Source organism: Rhincodon typus, chromosome 8 (genome assembly GCF_021869965.1).
Source record: "Rhincodon typus isolate 14 chromosome 8, sRhiTyp1.1, whole genome shotgun sequence".
NCBI classification, from domain to species: Eukaryota; Metazoa; Chordata; class Chondrichthyes; order Orectolobiformes; family Rhincodontidae; genus Rhincodon; species Rhincodon typus.
Window position 1 is genome coordinate 56527325 of NC_063339.1, and position 20881 is coordinate 56548205.

The window sequence follows — 20881 nt, forward strand, 5'->3', positions numbered from 1 at the left end:
GTCCCAACTGCTATACTCAAAGGTCTGAGAAATGAAGACAAACGTGCCAAATGCTTTCTTAACCACTCTGTCTGCATTGTGACACAAATTTCAAAGAATTATGTCCCTGGGCCCCTAGGTCTACAACACTACCCAAGGCCCTACCATTATTTGCATAAGTCCTGCCCTTGTTTGTTTTATCAAAATGCACTACCTCGTATGTATACAAAATAAACTCCATGATAGCTTTTCTTCAAATAATTTCAAAAAGCGAGGAAAGAAAATTTGTAAAGGTTGACTTAACCAAAACATAATTTAGACTGGTTATTTTTGGTGTGTGTATTTGAGAGAGAAGGAAAGAAAATTCAAATTCCGGTTGCACGCATATAATAGGTTTTGTTTTGAGTATTTTAAAATTGTATTAAACTAAAGGGAGAGAAGAAGAAAAGTACTGGGATTGCAAGATAAGAAAAAATTCCATTCTTCATCTTATGTTAATTCTTTTGGAATTGAAGGTCAATGCTATTCACATTGACTTCTGAGGCAAAGATGCTAACTTTGAACAAATGAGATATACAGAGACACAGACAGAGTGAGAGAGGCAAACAATTTTGCTCATTCAAATGTGACTTATTTTAACGAAGCTGTAATTTGAAAATAAAGGTTGTTTTAGCGGAACAGATAGTACAGTTGTCTGGTATCAAGAAGAAGCCCTTCACACAAATACAGTAGAAATTAAGAAGATTAAGTCCCAAAAATAACTGCTGAGTTTAGGTCAACAGTATATTTCAGATCTTAAATGTTACTGACAGCACTGAGTAGATGGAGTTAGGATGCAGGTCAATCATGATGTAAAGGCTGGCTAATTGAATGTTGAAAGAGGGTTCAAGGACTTGAAAGGCTAACTCTATCCTTATGTTCCTAGAAAGAAATCCGAGACTCCAATGCAAAGCACTGCTTTGAGAAAAATTCTGTAAGGTGAGTTTTGACTGAACTTTAAGTTCTAAAGAAGGCAATATTCAGACAAACTTACTTGAGCTTCAGTTCCAGCACTTGGGAAAATTCTAAATAAAGATTTCCCACCACTTTTTTGGATAGAAATATAATAGAACTAAAAACAGCTGTGTTAGAAAGAATGAGTTGAGATGAGAGGGGAAAAACTGTTTTTCATGTTTTGCTTTAAAAACAAATTAGTCCATTGTTATGATTCCAGCTAGTGGTAATGCTGAGCAAGTCAAATCCCTGAAAGAAATCTGACTTGATTGGTCAAATTTTTGATTTTAAACACTTCTAAATCTTTAATGTGTTCAGATTTTGAACAGATCTAGCAACGCTAAACAGGGCCATTAATGAGGCATTGTGGGCCATCAGCAGCAGGAGAATTGTATTCAACCCCAATCTGTAACGTCATATCTCCAGTTGAGACAGAATTCAGAAAAGTATGCCAGACATACCTAAAAATAAGGTGTCAACACATGAAGCTACAACACTAGGATTACTTGCATGTTAAACAGTGGAAGCAACATGGAGTAGACAGGACTATTAACAACAGGTCTCTTAACAAACCAATTGATCATATCTAAGTCCTGTGTTATGCCTCATCATCATAGTGCACTGAAAAGTAAGACCTGCTGTTCTTGGAGCTGTCAGAATATTTAAAGATTTTGAAAAGTATGCAAAATCCCCCAGTTTACCTCTCTTTTAGATCCAGGTTGACAGAAATTTTGGACAAGATTTCTATATTTAACAGTAATTATTATTTATTATAAATAAGTAGACTCTGAAAGCTTTTATTCCCATTTTCTCTGGTTTACTCTGGATATCAAAAACCAGTTCTAACAACAGCACATACCCATGTTATTTATTAAAGCAAAGTACATTACCAAAAAATACCACAAAAATTGTACCCACAGAATACTTATATTTACAAGGGAACCCTTTTAATGTGCGATAACAAGGTGTAGAGTTGGATGAACACAGCAGGCCAAGCAGCATCAGAGGAGCAGGAAAGCTGATGTTTCGGGTCTGGACCCTTCTTCAGAAAATGTGTATTTTAATGTGTACTTGTCCAAAGATCAGACCAGGACGGTACTCAGTCTGCTGTGCCTCAACTTCCAACTGTTAATCAGGTGACCTCTTCAGCTAGCTAATTGTGCTGTGAGTAAATAGGCTCTCCATGCAACTCTTGTCACTATCCAGTTTCCAGCAAATGATTAGTTTGACCTCTGGCAAACATCACAAATGTGTAGTCTACCACTTTGATCAATTAACTTGTTAGAACGTGTCCTCAGCTTCAGTTTGCTTTTCCTTTATGTCATTCAAATAACCATATGTTATTTACTCCGTACAATTCCACAACAATCACAAATTCATCTGATAAAACGTCTTATCAGATTTGAAATGTTAACTCTGTTTCACTCTCCACAGCTTCTGCCAGATTTACTGAGTTTCTCCCACATTTTCTGTATTTGTTTCTGGCCAATTACTACCCAATCAGTCTACTCTCTATAATTAGCAAAGTGCTAGAAAGAGTTTTTAACAGTGCTATCAAGAAACACTTGCAAATGAATAACCTGTTTACTGTTGCTTAGTTTGGATTCTATCAGCGACTCAACTCTGGATCTTATTACAGCTTTGGTCCAAACATTATCAAAAGAGGTGAACTCTAGATTAGAGATGTGACTGATTTCCTTTAAAATCAAGGCAGCATGTCACTGAATGTGGTATCAAGGAGCCCTGGAACTGGAATCAACGGGAATCAGAGGAAATGCTGTGCTGGTTGGAATCATATCTAGCAAAAAGGAAGATGGTTGTGACTTTTGGAGGTCAATTATCTCAGCCACAGGACATCACTGCAGTAGCTGGTTAGGACCAGCTGCTGTCCTTGGACCAGCTATTGTCAGCTGCATCAATGACTTTCCCTTAATAATAAGGCCAGAAATGGGATTGTTCATTGATGATTGCGCAATGATCTGCAACATTCTTGACAATTCAGATAGTGAAGCAGTCTTTACCCATGTGCAAGACCTGGACCTTAAGCTGATAAGTGGCCAGTTACGCTTGTGCCATACAAGTGCTAGGCAATGGCCATCTCTAACAAGACAGAACTAACCATTACCTGTTAACATTAAATGGCATTACAATCACTGGATTCCCCCTTTATGAACATCCTGGGAGCTACCATTGACCAGGAACTGAACTAGACTGGTCATATAAATACCATGATTACAAGAGGAGGAGAACAAGTTTTGAGAAGGGTTTGGGGCATTCCCACATACCTATTCTTTGCCCTGGCTATTTGATTTTCTTTCACTCTATCATTTTAACTTTAATAGAGTGGTGGAACTAAGGATTAGCTCATAATCATCAGTCATTTTTGCTGCCTGCCTAACAGCTACCAGTCAACATGGCTTCACAAGAAATCAATTTTGCTGACAAATTTAGAATATTTAAAGACACAGAGTGATAGAGTTTCACTACACAGGAAAATCTATGATCCTTGGTTATTGATCCCTTTACTAAGGGGAAAGATCTCTTCCTATTTACCCAATCTATGCCCCTCATAGTTTTGTGTATATCAGTCGGGTCTCCTCCCACTCGCAGGTTTCTCTGCTCGAAAGAAAATAACCACAGACATCTAGTCTCTCTTCACGACTGAAATGATGTAGCCTGGGCACCATTCTGGTGAATCTCCTGTGCACTTTATCTAGTGCAATCACATTCTTCTGTAACGAAATGTGCCTTGAAGAGGGATTTGTTCTGTCCTGGTTCTGTTGAAGAGGAGTGTTGTCAGCTTGTTACCGAGGTGTCTGCACCATGTAAAGCAGAATGAATAGCTTTGGTTTTTTTTTAAAGTAAACAAAAATAGCATGATTGATTGATTGATTGATTGATTTTATTGTCACATGTACTGAAAAGTGGGACAGGCAGATCACAGCAAGCAAAGGATGTACAGATCAATAAGACTTAGAGGCATACAGGTTACATTATTTGAGGCTGGAGTCCATTCAACAGTCTGATAATGGCTGGAAAGAAGCTGTTCCTGAACCTACTTGTGCGTGTGTTCAGGCTTCTATATCTTCTGCCTGATGGAAGATGTTGTAGGAGGCCATTACCAGGGTGCAAAATGAAAAAACTTGCAGATGCTAGAATCCAGGTAGACAAACAGGAGGTTGGAAGAACATAGCAAGCCAGGTAGCATCCGGAGGAAAGGAGCAGTCAACATTTCGAGCATTACCCTTTTTCAGGACTGAAGCTTGCTTTCTGCTGCTGCAAAAGCTTGCGTTCTCTCTCAGCTGCTGGATTTGTTCTGTCGGTTTTCCTTTCTCCTGCACTGGAGAAGATAGCAAGTGAGCAAATCTGTTTTGCTGAATTTACCTTTGCCAAGGGTGTGTTTACAGGATGCTACTAAATTGGAACTGTTACATTAGTTAATGAGCAATAGTTAAATAATACATTATTTTGTTCAGTATTTTGATAGTTAACATTATGCTAAGTTTTTTTTTGTTTGTGGTGTCAGAATAAAGTGTGTTTTGCTTAAAGCCTAGTAGTTTGATCAATCGACTCACATCTGGGACACAGGACTTTATACTTGCCTTTAAATAAGATAAAAGTTGGGGTCTAGGCTGTCTCCTTGATATCTTTTGCAGAGGTTTGCTCTGGTCTATAACACTTGCGACAGTGTTGTGATCAGAACTGCACATCTGTGCCTTAACAATCGGTCTTACAATGAGCTCCATAATAACCTCTCTGCTCTTGTATTCAATGCCCTTAACTAATAAAGGGAAGTATTCCATATGCCTTCTTAACCACCTTATTTCAGTTGAAAGCAAAAATACTGAAGATACTGGAGATCTGAGATTAAAAAAAACATATATAGCTGAATTTTGCCAGAAATCAGCTAAATGAGTTTTTGGTGAGTTTCATGAAGGCTTCCTCTTCGTGAAGCCCAGCATGATTTCTCACACTATTTTCCAAAACTTGCCTCATTACCTATGCACCACACCCTGATGGTGCCCACTCGTCATATCTTTTCTCTTGCCACAGGCAGAAGTTTTCACTACTACCAGGACTTTCCAGAATTCTTATATTTAAACTGCAGTTGTGCACATGTCCAGTGTTGCCCTGCACAGTTCACGTGAATTGCATCAGGCATATCAGACAGAGGAAAATTGGCACCGACTTGTAAAAGGACCTAGAGGTCCTGATGAATGGAATGATGCAGAGGAGAGACCGTCTTCCTCCTCCATTACCAACAATAGTGACCACATCACCAGACTATGCAACTTGGTTCAAGGTCGTCACCTAGGAAAGTACCATTTCTCTGGTTTTGAGGAATGCCCACGATGAAGGAGGTCTGAGTATAAGTGCCATAATTTTCCTGATCTCAGTCCTGAATGACCTCCAAATATGAGTTCCACAAAGCCATCAGGGAGGCCAAGAGGCAGCATCAGACCAAGTTAGAGGCCCAGACCTACCAAACAGATTCCAGCCATCTATGCCAAGGCCTAAACAATATTACGGGATACAAAATGAAACAGTGTAAGATAGCGGACAATGACACATCCCTCCCTGACACAATTAATGCTTTCTATGCTCAGTTTCAGCAGAATACCACTGGAGTGGTGATGCCTGCCCTAACAGCCCCAGACACACTCATTCCCTCTGTCACCATTTCAAAAGTCAGATCAGTCTTCCTAGGAGGCAACCCAAGGAAAGTGACTGGCCCGGACGTTGTCACCAGCCGAACATTCAGCTCCTGTGTGGGCCAACTGGCGGAGGTATTTGCCAATATCTTCAATCTCTCTCTCCTACAAACCGAAGTCCCCACCTGCTTCAAGATGACCACCATCATCCCCATACCCAAGAAAACACATACAGTGTGCCTTAATGACTACCGCCCAATAGCCTCTGACTGGTCATGGCCCACATCAGCTCTAGTCTCCCAACCTGCCTTGATCCCCTACAATTTGCCTACCAACATAACAGATTCACAGAGGAAGTCATATCCCTAGCCCTGCACTCATCCTTGGAAGATCTGGACAACAAAGACACCTATGTCAGATTCCTGCTCATTGAGTACAGCTCCGCCTTCGTCACCATCATCCCCCCTAGGCTGATCTCAAAACTGCATCACCTTGTTCTTGGCTCCACCCTCTGCAACATATCCTCAGCTTTCTGAACCACAGACTGCAATCAGTGAGGATAGGTAACTCCACCTCCTCCACAATAACACTCAACACTGGAGCCCCCCCAAGGATGCATCCTTAGTCCCCCTACTGTACTCCCTGTACACCTATGACTGTATTGCCAAATTCCAAACGAACGCCATCTACAAGTTTGCTGATGATACCACCAAGCGGGATGGATATCTAACAACAACAAGTCAAAATACAGAGGGGAGATAGAGGGCTTGGTGACGTGGTGAAATGAAAACAACCTGTCTCTCAACATCGGCGAAACCAAAGAATTGTTCATTAACTTCAGAAAGAAAGGAGGAGAACAGACCCCCATCTACATCAAAGAAAGTGACGTTGAGAGAATGAAGAGCATCAAGTTCCTCGAAGTGATGATAACCCATGACCTGTCTTGGACTTCCCACATAAATGTCAAGGAGGCACAACGCCTCTTCTTCCTCAGGCGGCTCAAGAAATTTGGCATGTCCATAAGGTCCCTCACCAACTTCTACAGATGCACCATTAAAAGCCTACTGCCCAGGTGCATAATGGCCTGGTATGGCAACTATTCTGCCTAAGACCATAAGAAACTACAGAAAGTGGTGTGCACAGCCTAGACGATCACAGAAGCCAACCTTCCATCCATGGATTCGATTTACATAACTCACTGCTACAGAAAGGTGGCCAACATCATCAAAGACCTCCTAAAACCTCTTCCGTCAGGCAAAAGATACAGAAGCCTGAACACAGGCACAAACAGGTTCAGGAACAGCTTCTTTTCTGGCCGTTACCAGACTATTGAATGGACTCTAGCCTCAAATAATGTTAGCTGCAATGAAACCTGTATGCCTCTAAGTCTTTTTGAGCTGTAAACCCTTTGCTTGCTGTGATCTGCCTATACCACTTTTCACTGTATTTCAGTACATGTGACAATAAAAATCAATCAATCAACCTAGCTGTATTCTCACACTGTGACCTTTGATTCTAGACCTACCAACCATTCTCTCTGTATTTAGATGCCCAGCCCTGTTAGAATTCTATACACTTCAATTAGATCTTCCCTCATCCTCCAGTTGAATCCATCTCTCCTCATAGGACAGTGCTGCCATCCCCTCTATCAGCCTGGGGAACGGCTACTGCACTCCCTTTATGACAAGTATATCTTTTACTAGGTAGTGAGACTAAAACTGCATGCAATACTCCAGGTGTGGTCTCACCAAGACTCTGTACAGGCAGTCCTCAAGTTAAAAATGGATTGCATTCTTGAGTACATTCATAAGTTGATTTGTATGAAAGTCATGATACAATCCAACATAAAATAGCCATTCATAAGTAGGAGAAACTTGTTGCATGATGGATGTTTCAAATTAATACCCATATGAGATCTTTTTTGTAATTATAAGAGTTTGTAAGCCAGATGTTTGTAAATTGGGGGTTGCTGTATAACTGCAGTAAGGCATCCCTACTTCTGAACTCAAATCTCTTGCAATGAAGGTCAATATTTCATTCGCCTTCCTAATTGCTCACTGCATCTGCCTGTTTATTTTCATTGACTGGTGTACAAGTACATCTACATTTCCTAATATGTTACTATTTAAATAATACTGTCTTTGCGTTTTCCACACTGAAGTGTATAACTTCACATTTTGCCACGTTGTAGTGCATTTGCTGTATTTTTATCCACTCACTAAATCACCTTGAATCCTCGTCTTTTCATCCCTCTCAAAACATACCAGTTTCATGTCATCTTCAGACTTAGACATGTTGCATCTGGTTCTCTCGTTAAAATCATTTATATCATGAACAGGTGGGGCCCAAGCACTGACCGTTGTAGTACCATCACAACTCACAGCCCTCTCCTGGAAAAAGGCCTATTTATTCCCACCATGTTTTCTATCTGTCTACCAGTTCATGATCCATGCCAAATATATTCTGCCTACCTCATGTGTTTCAATTTTGCCCACAAACCTCTTATGAGGAACATCATCCAAAAACTTCTGACAATCAAAACACACCACATCCACTGGTCTTCCCTTATCTATTCTACTAGATACTTCCTCGAAAAACTCTCGTAGATGCCTTTCATAAACCCATGCTGACTTTGTCCAATCCCATCAATGCTTTCCAAGAGTTGTACTATCATGTCTTTTATAATAGTCTAGCATTTTCCTTGTGTCTGATGTTAGGCTAACTGGTCAATAATTCTCTACTTTTTTACTGTCCCTCCTTTCTTAAATAGTGGGGTTACATTTGCAACCCTTCAAACTGTAGGAAATGCTGCAGAAGTCTATTGAATTTTGGAAGGTGACCACCAATGCATCCAATATTTTCAGAGCCAATTCCTTTAGTACTATGGCATGTAGATTATCAGGCCCTGGGGATTTGACAGCCTATTGCCCCATTAATTTCCTGAGCAGCTTTTTTTTTACTGATACTGATTCGCTTCAATTCTGTCTTTACACAAGACAGTTTTCTAATAGTCTGCAAGATAACTTGTGCTCTGCTTTGTGAAACCACCAGATGTCCACCAACAGAATCTCTGTCCATTCTCGGCAGGTATACTCTTTAAACCTGAGGAAAATCAGTGTGTCTTTATTTCAGCAGTTGCAGTAAATTGTGAGTTTTAAATGATAAGTAAAAGACCTTTTATAAGTGATCCAGCCACGCTGTCTGTGCCTGTTGAAAATCAGTAGAAGGATTTGGACTTTTCCAGTTTTCACTTGACCATCTATATTTTTCCCTGATATAACAAGGTGTAGAGCTGGATGAACACAGCAGGCCAAGCAGCATCATAGGAGCAGGAAGGCTGATGTTTCGGGCCTAGACCCTTCATCAGAATATTTTTCCCTGTCTATGTCTCTCTTTCTATGCTTAAGGGAGAATTTATAAGGGGATTACAGTGTTAATCAGTAGTGTTACCTGCCAACAGTTTATACCTGCTTGCTAGAGTCTAATTACTTGTAATAAATAGTAATTCTTGTTAAGTATAGAAACCTGGTCCATTCTTACACTAAGCTGGGTTCAAATATCAGGTAAACTGGAGAACTTTGAGTACTTTTTAAACTCTTTAAATTTTGTCATGACTTTTGGAGATGTGATTATATATCTGCCATCATTTTTAGCTCTTTTTCTCTATTTAAAACATACAACATGTTGTAGTTCGAAGTTCAGTATGTCTGTGAGTAATCCAGGTTATGACAATCATCATGTTTCTGGTCTATCTTAAATTTCCTTCCTTAGCTTCAGGGAGTTTTCTGCATCATTGGTTTATGATGGTCATTTTTGTCATTTAACGATTAACATTGAAAGATAGGCTCCTCTCTAATCTTATGACGTCTCTTTTCCCATCTTTCTTCGGTTGTTAGTTTTCAGTGCGGTGCACCTTTTACAGTGCAATCTAAACACTTCTATAATGAATCCTAAGATAAAACTTCTAGATACCATAGGATCTGAATGTTTTGATCCTTCCATTTTCTAACATTTTAATATGATTTTTGTGATTTTCTGCAATTTTAAAATCCATTAAAAAATTTATACAATATTGTATCAAACAACAATAATGTTTGAAGAGCATACAGCAATGAACAGACAATTTATTTCACTGATGTTGGTTGAAGAGTAAATATTGGAGAGAACACGAGGAGCTCTACCATCACACCACTTCACCCCATCCCCACCACAACTCCCAAAACAAAAACATAATAAATTGGAGCAACAGTCAGTTATTTGGCCCAGTTATTTCGAGCCATCCTACAGATATGTGTGATCTGATTATGGCCTTAACTCTATTTTCTTGTCTGCACTCCCACTCATCTTCAAATATAAAGAAATGTTTACATCCACTTAAGAGTGCAGTTAGGATCTCTATTATTTGGAAGACTATATCTTTAACAGTGCAGCACTACATCCTGGTTTGTCTGCTCAAGTATTTAAATGTAAAACTGTGACATCTGACACAAAGCTAGGAATGCTACCAGACATCTAAGGCTGACATAAAATTAACTGGAGCGTAAAAATGTTGATTTATAAAAAAAAACTATTACACTATACTACTTTGGAAAGGTGGTAATGGAGATTTAAGTATGTGATTTCAGGGAAATCCAAAGTCTAGCAAGTTGTCAACTTTTATTTGCACCAGTTATGTTTAATAACAAGTAATGCTACGAATTGGTATAAGAAACGTGTTGCTAGGTTTTCTTTGCATAGAAATGTGACCTTTTTGCACAAGTCTCTGTATAACTATTCAGCAGCAGGTTGGAACTACTCAGAAGTGGACCAGATGACTGCAGCAGGTCAGGATCACTGTCTTATTTGATACTTCATGAAAAGCCTTTTAATAGTATGTATATCAACTGCACTGATTTCACCCATTTCGTGGTAGAAGATTCAGCTTTGTTACAAAGTACAGGTCAGGATCCCTAAAAAGCAGAGCTTGCACATACACAGAGGGAGAATGTGCAAACTCTACATAATTGCCCCCCAACAGTAGAATCGAACCTGGGTCTCTAGTACTGTTAGGCAACAGTGCTAATCACTGAGCTATTGTTCCACCCAAATACCATGAAAGAATTTGAAAAACCGATAAAAACAAAAGGGCTGGCCAGAGAGGCTGGAGAAAGCCAGCAAGAAGTAGTGTAGATGACAGAATATGAGACAGATACTTTACAATGGACAATAGAATATTAAAGGACTGCAGGGATTCAAGAAGGCTTATGTGAATTAAGCCAGAAATGGCTGACAGGCTCATAACCAAGAGAGTCTTAGAAGCCCCAAAAAGGGCAGCAATACCTATCAAGGCTGAAATAACTCAAAAAGAGGCACTCAAAAAAAACTGGGCTAACGTCCAGCCAACAGTGTCAGAATGGGTAAAGAAAGAACATGAATTAAAAGGTCTGGAGTTAGGCCAATAGCCATAAAAGAAGGCAAGAAATGGCTAGAGAAAGCAACAAAAGATGGCAGAGCAGAGCCAGAAATCTGGTTAACTGATACCTTCAGGATAAATTTAATAGGAGACCAGAGAAGTTCCTAGGTAAGCTGGGGAAAGTAACAGATGAAGCCTCATTTAGTGGAAGAGCCCTAGGAGTGCACAGTAGAAGCTGAATTGCCACCTGATGGCAGTGTGCTTGTAAGGCAGAATATACAACTGAGAACCAAGAAGAATACCAATAGGAATACCCAAGGTTTAGAGGAGGTGAAAAAGCAAACAAGAGAAGCAAAGAGAAATTATGAGGAAAGACTAGAAGATAACATAAAGAGGAATTCTAAAACCTTCTTTACAATGCAAATCATGAAATAATGATTAGAGAGGGAGTCAGGCCAATTAGGGACCAAAATAATTTACATATTGAGGCAGGGGGCATGACTAAGATGTTAAATGAAAATTTTACACCTCTTTTAACAAAATAAGATGCTGCCCAGGCCATAGAGGAAAAAAAATTCTCACCAGAAGGATTCAAAATTAACAAGGAGACTTGGATAGACTGTCAGTACTTAAAAGTTGACAAGATACCAGGACCAGATGAAATGCATCCAAAGATTTTGATGGACGTGAGGTTAGAAATTGCAGGGATTCTAGCCATAATTGTTCAGTCTTTCCTGGACTCGAGGGAGGTGCCAGAAGACTGGAGAATTGCAAACAGTACACCTCATTCAAGAAAAGTTGTAACTATTATCCCAGCAATTCTAGACCAGTCAGTTTAACTTGTGGTGAGAAAGTTTCTAGAAACAATTATTTGGGATAGAATTAGTAATCATGTGGAAAAAGGTGCATTGATTAGATAGAGTCAGCAGGGATTTTTAAACAGAAGATCCTGTTTAACTAAGTTATAGGACTATCTTTTGAAGTGGTAACAGAAAGACTTGATGAAAGTGATGCTCTCGATGTGGTATACATGGATTTCCAGAAGGATCTGACACAGTGCCACATAACAGACTTGAGAGGAAAGGGTCACGGTATACAAGGGACAGTAACAACATGGATTCAAAATTGGCTGAGTCATAGTAAACAAAGACTAATGGTTAATGGATATTTTTCAGGCTGGAGGAAGGTTTGCAGTGGAATTCCTCAGGAACTGGAATTGGGATCCTTGCTTTTTCTGGAAGTATTAATGACCTGGATTTTGGTGTTTAGGGGACAATTTCAAAATTTAAAGAAAACTTGGAAGAATTGTAAACTATGAGGACAGTGTATACTCTGAAAGGACATTTACAAGTTGATGAAGTGGGCAACAGCTGGCAAATGAGGTTCAATGCAGAGAATTGTGAGGTGATGCACTTTGTTAACAATTACAAAAGAGGTGCAGGAGCAAAAGGACCTGGGTGTATGTGCGCATAGATCATTGAAGATGGCAGGTCAAGTGGAAATAGCAATTAATAAAACAGATAGCGTCCACAGCTTTGAGAGGCATAGCGTACAAGAGGATGGAGGTGACGTTAAATTTGATTAAGACACTTGTTAAACCTCAGCTGCAGTATTGTGTAGGAATGTGGCTGCCACATTAAAGGAAACATGTGAATGCATTGGACAGACTCTGGAAGTGATTTATAAGAATGGTTCCAGCAATGAGAAACTTCAGTTATAAGGATAGATTTAAGAAGCTGGAACTGTTCTCCTTGGAGAGAAGGTTGAGAGGAGATTTGTTAATGATTTTCAAAATCATGAGTAGGCTAGATAAAGTAGCTTGGAATTTATATGGTGATGTGCAAAAGAAGCACAGAAATGCCAGAAAAAAATGCTTTCACAAAAGATAACACAGTGTGGAGCTGGAGGAACGTAACGGGCCAGGTAGCATCAGAGGAGCAGGAAAGCTGACATTTCGGGTCAGGACCCTTCTTCAGAAATGGGGGAGGGGGATGGAGCTCTGAAATAAATAAGAGAGGAGGGATGGAGCTGGGGAAGGTAGGTGGGATGGTGATAGGTGAGTGCAGGTAGGCAGTGGTTAGTGAGGTGGGAGGAACGGATAGGTGGGAGAGAAGGCAGACAGATTGTGTCAGGTCAAGGAGGCGGAGATGAGGGAAATGGTTGGTCATGGGATGAGGCCTGGGATGGGGAGATTTTGAAACTAGTAAAGTCCACATTGAGACCATTGGGTTGTAGGCTTCCAAGGCGGAATATGAGGTGCTGCTCCTCCAGTTGTGACACTGGAAGAAGCCCAGGATGGACATGTAGTCCAGGGAGTGGGAGGGGGAGTTAAAGTGGTTTGTGACTGGAAGGTGTTGCCATTTGTTGGAACAGAGCGCAGGTGCTCGATAAAGCAGTCTCCGAGCCTCCGTTTGGTTGAACAGAGCGCAGGTGCTCTACAAAGCGTCTCTGAGCCTCCGCTTGGTTGAACAGAGTGCAGGTGCTCTACAAAGTGGTCTCCAAGCCTCTGCTTGGTTGAACAGAACGCAGGTGCTCTACAAAGTGGTCTCCGAGCCTCCTTCCAGGCGCTGCCTGGTCTGCTGTGTTCCTCCAGCTTCACACTGTGTTATCTCTGACTCCAGCATCGGCAGTTCTTACTATCTCTTTCACAAAAGAGGTTGTTAGAATCTGGAATGAACTACCCGGAAATCTGGTGCAGGCAAGTACAATGAGACATACAAGAAGGCTTTAAATGATTATTTGAATAGAAATAGCGTACAAGGGTGTGGGGAAAAAGCAAGAGTTTGGCATTAGGTGATGATGCTTCTTTGAAGTGCTGGCACAGACACTACAGGCTGAATGACCTCTTGGTGCACATAACAATTCTGTGATCCAGGGTATGTATAATGTTAGTGGGAACTCATTTCCAAAACAAAGGAAAAAGGGATGAGGACATACTGCACAGCAGACGCCACCAATGGAAATCACCAAGGGAATACCAGTGAGGTAATGCCAGATGGATCAAAGGTACCGAACCAAGATTCAAACCTCAACCAATCCAATTGGGTTGTTGTCAAGTAAAATGAGAATGAGATGCAGGATATAAGCCCAGACACTCTATGGGAAGCATACATCAGATTGCTACCCATGAACCTCCTAGAAATCAAATTTGAAAAACTGCTTGAATCCAGCACGTGGATTATACAGCTGTGAGTAAAGGGTTAAAACTCATACAGGTATCACAGTTCAGCACGTGTCTGACTGCTATTTCCAAAGCAGGTTCTGAATGCAGGTTAGGATGAAAAGAATATGGAATGTTGTGTCGTCTCAATTCTGCATTGTTATTTCCTTGACTTTGTGACTAATGCTCACAGCACATAACAGGCATGAATATTGTTCATGTTACTTTCTCATGGTGAGGAACTATGACAATAGTGATATAATATACACTGCTGATTTCCATATCAACACCTGATTTTAAATAGCTGACTTTCATGGATTGAAATGGCTTTAAAAAGAGAAAAAAAGATATAAAACAGCTAATCAGTTAACCACAGGCTAGCCATGCTTTATGAAATAAGGCAAGTGAAAATGGAAAATATATCCTGGTGTTTATTACACAAGATTTGAATACAGGAGTAAAGAAATTCTAGTGCCATTACGTCTGGTGTTTGAGAGACCATACTTGGAGCATTGTGTGGAGTTTTGCTCTCTGTACCCAAGGTACGCATGCCATTGAGGGAGTGCAACAAAAGGTTCACAAAACTAATTTGTGGAATGCAAGAACTGTTCTCTCACGAAATATTAAAGATTAGATAGGAGTTTCTATTCTCCGGGTTCAAAGAATGAGGGGTGATCTCGTTCAAACATACAAACTCTTAAGAGAATTGACTTGGTAAATGCAAAAAGGATGCCTTGACTGGCAGGGGAGGGGGTATAAAAGCAGGCGACAGTCTCAGAACAAGAGGTAGGCCTTTTAAGACTTAAGTAAGAATTTACTTTTCACCCAGAGGGTGTAGCTTTGGGAATCTGCCCCGAAGTCTAAGGAAGCTTGTTGTGTATGTTCACGACTAAGATTTCTACACTTAAAAATCTCAAGGGGCATAAGGAAAGTGCAGCAAAACAATGCAGTTGCAAATTGGCCATGATTAAATTGAATTGTAGAGCAGGGTCAAAGAGCCGAATGACCTACTCTAACTCCTTTTTCTCATGTTCTGTAAAAAAATGAAATGAAATGGATAATTAATAATATTTTTATTACAAGTCAAACTCATCAGGTGTGAAGAAACCGTCATATTCCCCTTGTAATTTAGACCTCTATGATATGTTTTACATGTTGGGAATAAAAGATGTCACCTGCAAGCGTCAAGCTTTGAAACAATGAACTCAGACATTGAAATACACAAACCAACTTTATTCCAACGAACTGCTTTCAGTGGAGTAGGGTGGATGGATTGGTGACTGCAGAAAGTTCTTTCACACTCTGCATCTCAAATGTTAAAGCATATGGTGACAACACAAATTAAGCAGAAACATCCAGACACCAAGAACTTAAAGAGATCTACAATACTCACTATTACTGAGCATACCAGAAATCAATCGTGGCCTCAAGTTAACGTCTTTATGGTTCAAGGACACCATAAGAACTTTAAATTTTATGTTCCCTTCATCTTCCTTTTGTACTGTATACTTTAAATTATACTTTTGTATTTATGCCTAACATTTTATTTTTCTCCATATTCACAGATAATAAAATTGCTCTTTAGCTCAAAGTTTGTACTTGGTTCCTTATAGATACAATAGACATTGACAACTATATTTTCATGGCAGAGAGGTATAGCCTCATGCAAACAAGAACATAAAATCTTTATTGTGGTCAACTGACAAGGATGAAAAAGAGGGAGCCGATTCATCACTCTGAATCGAGCTTGAACAAGACAGGTTTCCAGAAATAGGTGACAAGTTAGGCAGCATTTCTAGGTTTTTCTTTGGTATGGGGTATACACTTTCTATTCTCTTACACAACAATTCCATGGTCTACAGATTGCTCAACTTAAAAGCAAGCATTTAACCACATTCCTACGGCAAAGGTTTATTTGCATATGACTAATGACAATTGCAAAGCAAGAGTAAAACTTTGTCTTGTTTTAGATGACTCAGGCTAACCAGAGTGAAAAATACAGGCTGCATTTTACGTCTTCTTGCCAGCAGATTGAAGACATAAGGGTCGCAATATTCAACTGGTGGCCTTCCGGCCTATCATTGACTCATCTGAAAGTTTATAGGCAACACCAGTCATCAAGTGACCAACTCCAGAGCCTATGGAGTTCCTGAAGTAGCCAATTAAGGCCACTTAAGTGTCTCATCCCACACACAGTGGTGTTTTACCATTGTCAGGGGAAAACCTCATGTAATGCACAAAGTACAGCAGCTTCAGTTACTCAAGTTGGCTTTGTGAAAGTGGAGGTAATCTCCTTGCAAGTCCCCAGAGTCTAAAGGAGGCAGGCTCCACCCAAACCAAAGCTGATACTTCCCATTTGCCCTATATGGCTTTTTGAATTAGGACTTGCATCTCAGTCGACACCTTCTCTTCATTGGGACTGCCTGTAGTCTCAGTAGTAGCCTGCCTAAGCTGCCAGTCATTCAGGTGGCCAGGCTGTTCTCTAGGGTGAGAGACAACAAGGTGCAGGGCTGGATGAACACAGCAGGCCAAGCAGCATCATAGGAGCAGAGAGGCTGACGTTTCGGGCCTAGACCCTTCATCAGAAAAGGGGGAGGGGAAGGGGGTTTTGAAATAAATAGGGAGAGAGTGGGAGGCGGATAGAAGAGGGATAGAGGAGAGGAAACAAACAGGTCGAAGAGGCGGGGATGGGGCCAGGAAAGGTGAGTGTACGTAGGGAGTTAGGAAGGGGATAGGTCAGTCCAGGGAGGACGGACAGGTCAAGGGGGCGGGATGAGGTTGGTCGGTAGGAGATGGAGGTGCGGCTTGAGGTGGGAGGAGGGGATAGGTGGGAGGAAGAACAGGTTAGGGAGGCAGGGACGAGTTGGACTGGTTTTGGGATGCGGTAGGGGGAGGGGAGATTTTGAAACTTGTGAAATCCACATTGATACCATTGGGCTGCAGGGTTCCCAAGCGGAATATGAGTTGCTGTTCCTGCAACCTTCGGGTGGCATCGTTGTGGCACTGCAGGAGGCCCAGGATGGACATGTCGTCTGAGGAATGGGAGGGGGAGTTGAAATGGTTTGCGACTGGGAGGGTTCTCTAGGGTGCATTTCTTCTATGACAGGTTTGTAGGTCTGGCCTGACTGCAATTAACGCAACTCCAAGCAATAAATTAATGCAGAGCAAAGAACAGGGTTGCAGCCAGGATTACTACTAAGGTTTTGGGAGTGAGGAACATGGCACCTCAAAATTAAGCCTGAGTTCAAAATCAGTCAAAAAGGTAATGGTGAAAAATCACCAAGGCAATGAGAAATATGGGATTCAAATTGTAAAGAGATTAGGTGCAATCAAGCTGTGGAGAAATTAGTATTCATAAGAACATAGTAACTTTAAACATGAAATAAGGTAAATGTGGTTAGCACTGATGAACAGGTTCCAATCAAACCAGAAATAGAATTTAACTGCTTTAAAAAAAAACTTTACAACTAACCACTAGCAAGTTTTGGCTTTAAATATCGATATAACAGGTTGCTGCATGTTTGCTCGCAGTAAGCCAACATTCCGAAGTAAAATCATAAAGTTAATGGAAACACGCAGCTGGCCAGGCATCATCCATGGTGAGAAGACAGGGTTAATGTTTTACGTCTTGTGACCTTCCGTCATCAATATTCAGCGATGGTTTGTTGAACCCACAATCAGCCTTCAGTCCCTGCCACGTCGCACTTACGCCTGGAAGGTGCGCTATCCTGCTGTACCACGTCCACTTGGCCTCAAGCCCTGGTTTAGGCAGAATGAGACTCAGTATATAGCTGGTTTTTTTTTTGTTCCTTATGATCTCCTCTGACCAAGAGGAGACATTCTTCGCCTGTACCTAGCACGAACACTAACAGCAAAACTCCGCCATCTCCCGTCAGCGAAAGTAGGTGGAGCAACGGTCATAATACTGCTCGCGCCCCTCACACAGCGTCATCGTGACGCCACGCACCCAACCCCGGTACGTGCTGGCGTCAGAACGCCGAGCGAGGTCGCCGTCGGAAGGGACGCTGTCGTCGCGGCTTCGGCTCTCGTATCGCGTCGTTGTTTGTGGAGGGGGCAGGGAGTGAGAGAGAGGGAGTGAGTAGCGGACGGCAGGGCGAGTTTGCTTTAGGAACCCAAATAGCAGCAAAAGTTGTGCCTACAGTATCCGCCATTTCAGTTCATCTGGATTTGGGGATCTGGATCTGGATCTGGATCTGGATCTGGATCTGTCCTCCTCAGTTAAGAGGAGGAAGGAGAGATTAAGAAAAACTTGGATTCCCGAGCTGAGCTGCTGTAGACTTGTGCGTTTATTATTTTTATTGGAAATCGTTTAAATGGAGATAGTTGAAAAATTACAATAAATAGGAGAAGAAGCGGCAGTGGGCGCGTGAGAGTGAAGCGCTGCCTTGTTAATCCCGGTTTTCCAAGGTAGAGGAGTGAGCCGGGCCGGGCCGAGCCGCTGAGAACCTGGCAGCGACCATGTTGGGTAAGGGGAAATTCCGGATACAATGGAGGGATCGTCAGCCTGGAGGTGGGGGGAGGAGGTTTAGAGGAACACTTGGCAACCAGCCTCCTTCTTCCCAACTCTCCCAATGTCGCAAATGTTTTAAACCATTGATTTTGTCTGTTGCTCTATAGTTTTATTTTCTCTTATTTTGAGGGGTGGTGGAGAGGGGACTATGATCCTTTCTTCAACTGTACGGATTAAAATGTCTTAAAATAGTTCAAACAATCTTTAAAGATCTAGCAAAATGATGATGTAACTGAATTGGAATTCGCATTTATTTGATTCATAAAAATATGTCTCATACGGATTCTGGATTTTTGCTTATCGTGAGGGAGCGTATTAGGCCTGCAGGAGATGACATTGGAATGCCCATTACTAAGTAAATTCAGATTTTTGTTTTTGTAGCCTTTAAATCATATTCCTTAAAATGGTTGAAAAGCGAATCTGTGAAAAAATATGGAGGGTCATTTATACATTGATTTTATTTGATCTCTTCTTCTGATGATTGGGGCAAAAACGTCATCGTTAGTCCCGTGAAATGAGGCAAGGTATTTTTTGTGAATTATTATACACTAGATTGGATAATGCACCGAGAAACCGATGGAATTTATATTTTGCGGTGAAATTGCCGCAGTAGTGCGTGTAATTTATAATCTGAGGCTCGTTTAGTTTGTCCGGTACTATAGTTTTTTTGGTAGTTCCATAATCTGAATCTATTGAATGGAGACAATTTAAGCAATGAATTTACAGTGCAAATAAATTGGATGTGTGCAAATCCGAAAGGGAAATTCGCAGCTACCCAAAGGACGGTGAAATCGAGAAGCCCGGCTATTTCAAATAATTGACTATAACTATGCCAGATATGCTTATGCAGTTTCAGTTATCACAAGTTTGGAACATTCAAATAAAAACGTAAATGTGCTCTTCAGATTTTACTAACAAGTGATAATGTATTAATAATTACAACGGGTGATGTTTTTGAGTGGAATGCAAATTCCATTGAAGTACTTTATTACACTTGAATGTTTAAAGGTTAATTTGGATTTATTTTGCCTGACTGCTCTGGTTATGTTAGTTGAATAGAAAATTGTATTTTCATATGTTGAAATATTTCATCAGATGTACTTTTTTTTGTATTGCTTCAGTCAGTTGTTCGATGGTAATTTTGTGCAGGGCTAGTTGCAGATTATCTAATCTTCATATTACATAAGATACACTTATCTAATTAAAGTTGAACGGATATTTGTATCTAATGACTAGCTTGTTGTTTGAGATTGCCTTTTTACTGAATTGTTTGCACTTTTCAGCTAATTGTCTTGTTTGTTTTAAACAGAAATTAAATTTTGAGAAGCTATGGATAAAAATAAAATTGAGGACAAAGTGCATTTTCGATGAGATGGAATTCAAGCTGACTGGTCCTGAACAGATGCACTTTGTGTGGGGAATAATACGGAATAAGAAGCACTTTCCAATGCTGTCTTGAAATGTAATGGGATGAGTGGAGAAATATGATGGCAAAAAACAAAGAACTGCGTCCCCCAACGTACAGTATTAGTGTGGTGGGACTATCTGGAACAGAGAAGGAGAAAGGTACAAGTGGTGTTGGCAAGTCTTGTTTGTGTAATCGATATGTGCACCCAAAAGCTGATGATTATTACCCAGAGCATACCTCAGTACTCAGCACGATTGACTTTGGAGGCCGTGTTGTCAACAATGACCATTTTCTGTTCTGGGGTGATGTAAATCACACAAGTGAAGAAGGAACTGAATATAAAGTACAAGTAATTGAACAGACTGAATTTATTGATGACCAAACTTTTCTGCCTCATCGAAGCACAAATTTACAACTATATATAAAACGGGCAGCTGCATCAAAATTGCAGTCAGCAGAGAAGTTGATGTATATTTGTACTGATCAGTTGGGTTTAGAGCAAGACTTTGAGCAAAAGCAGATGCCAGATGGAAAACTAACCATTGACGGCTTCATCCTGTGTATTGACGTAAGTAAAGGGTGCAATCGGAAATTTGATGATCAGCTTAAGTTTGTAAATAACCTTGTTGCTCAGTTGGCTAAAACAAAAAAACCTGTTGTTATAGCAGCAACAAAATGTGATGAATGTGTTGATCACTACCTGCGGGAGGTACAGGCTTTTGCGACAAATAAGAAAAATATGCCTGTGGTGGAAACTTCAGCACGT

General features: G+C 40.7%; 1 protein-coding gene across 1 annotated transcript in view; it reads left to right on the forward strand.

Annotated features, from left to right (window-relative positions):
- The first annotated feature begins 17654 nt into the window (after positions 1–17654).
- The window catches only part of LOC125483776 (rho GTPase-activating protein 5-like), a 5137-nt gene continuing 1910 nt past the window's right edge, over positions 17655–20881 (forward strand). The window contains exons 1-2 of the mRNA XM_048600429.1: positions 17655–18152; positions 20017–20879. Of these exons, the coding sequence (XP_048456386.1) occupies positions 20192–20879 (688 nt within the window). The 5' untranslated portion in view covers positions 17655–18152; positions 20017–20191. The remainder of the gene's footprint in view (positions 18153–20016; positions 20880–20881) is intronic.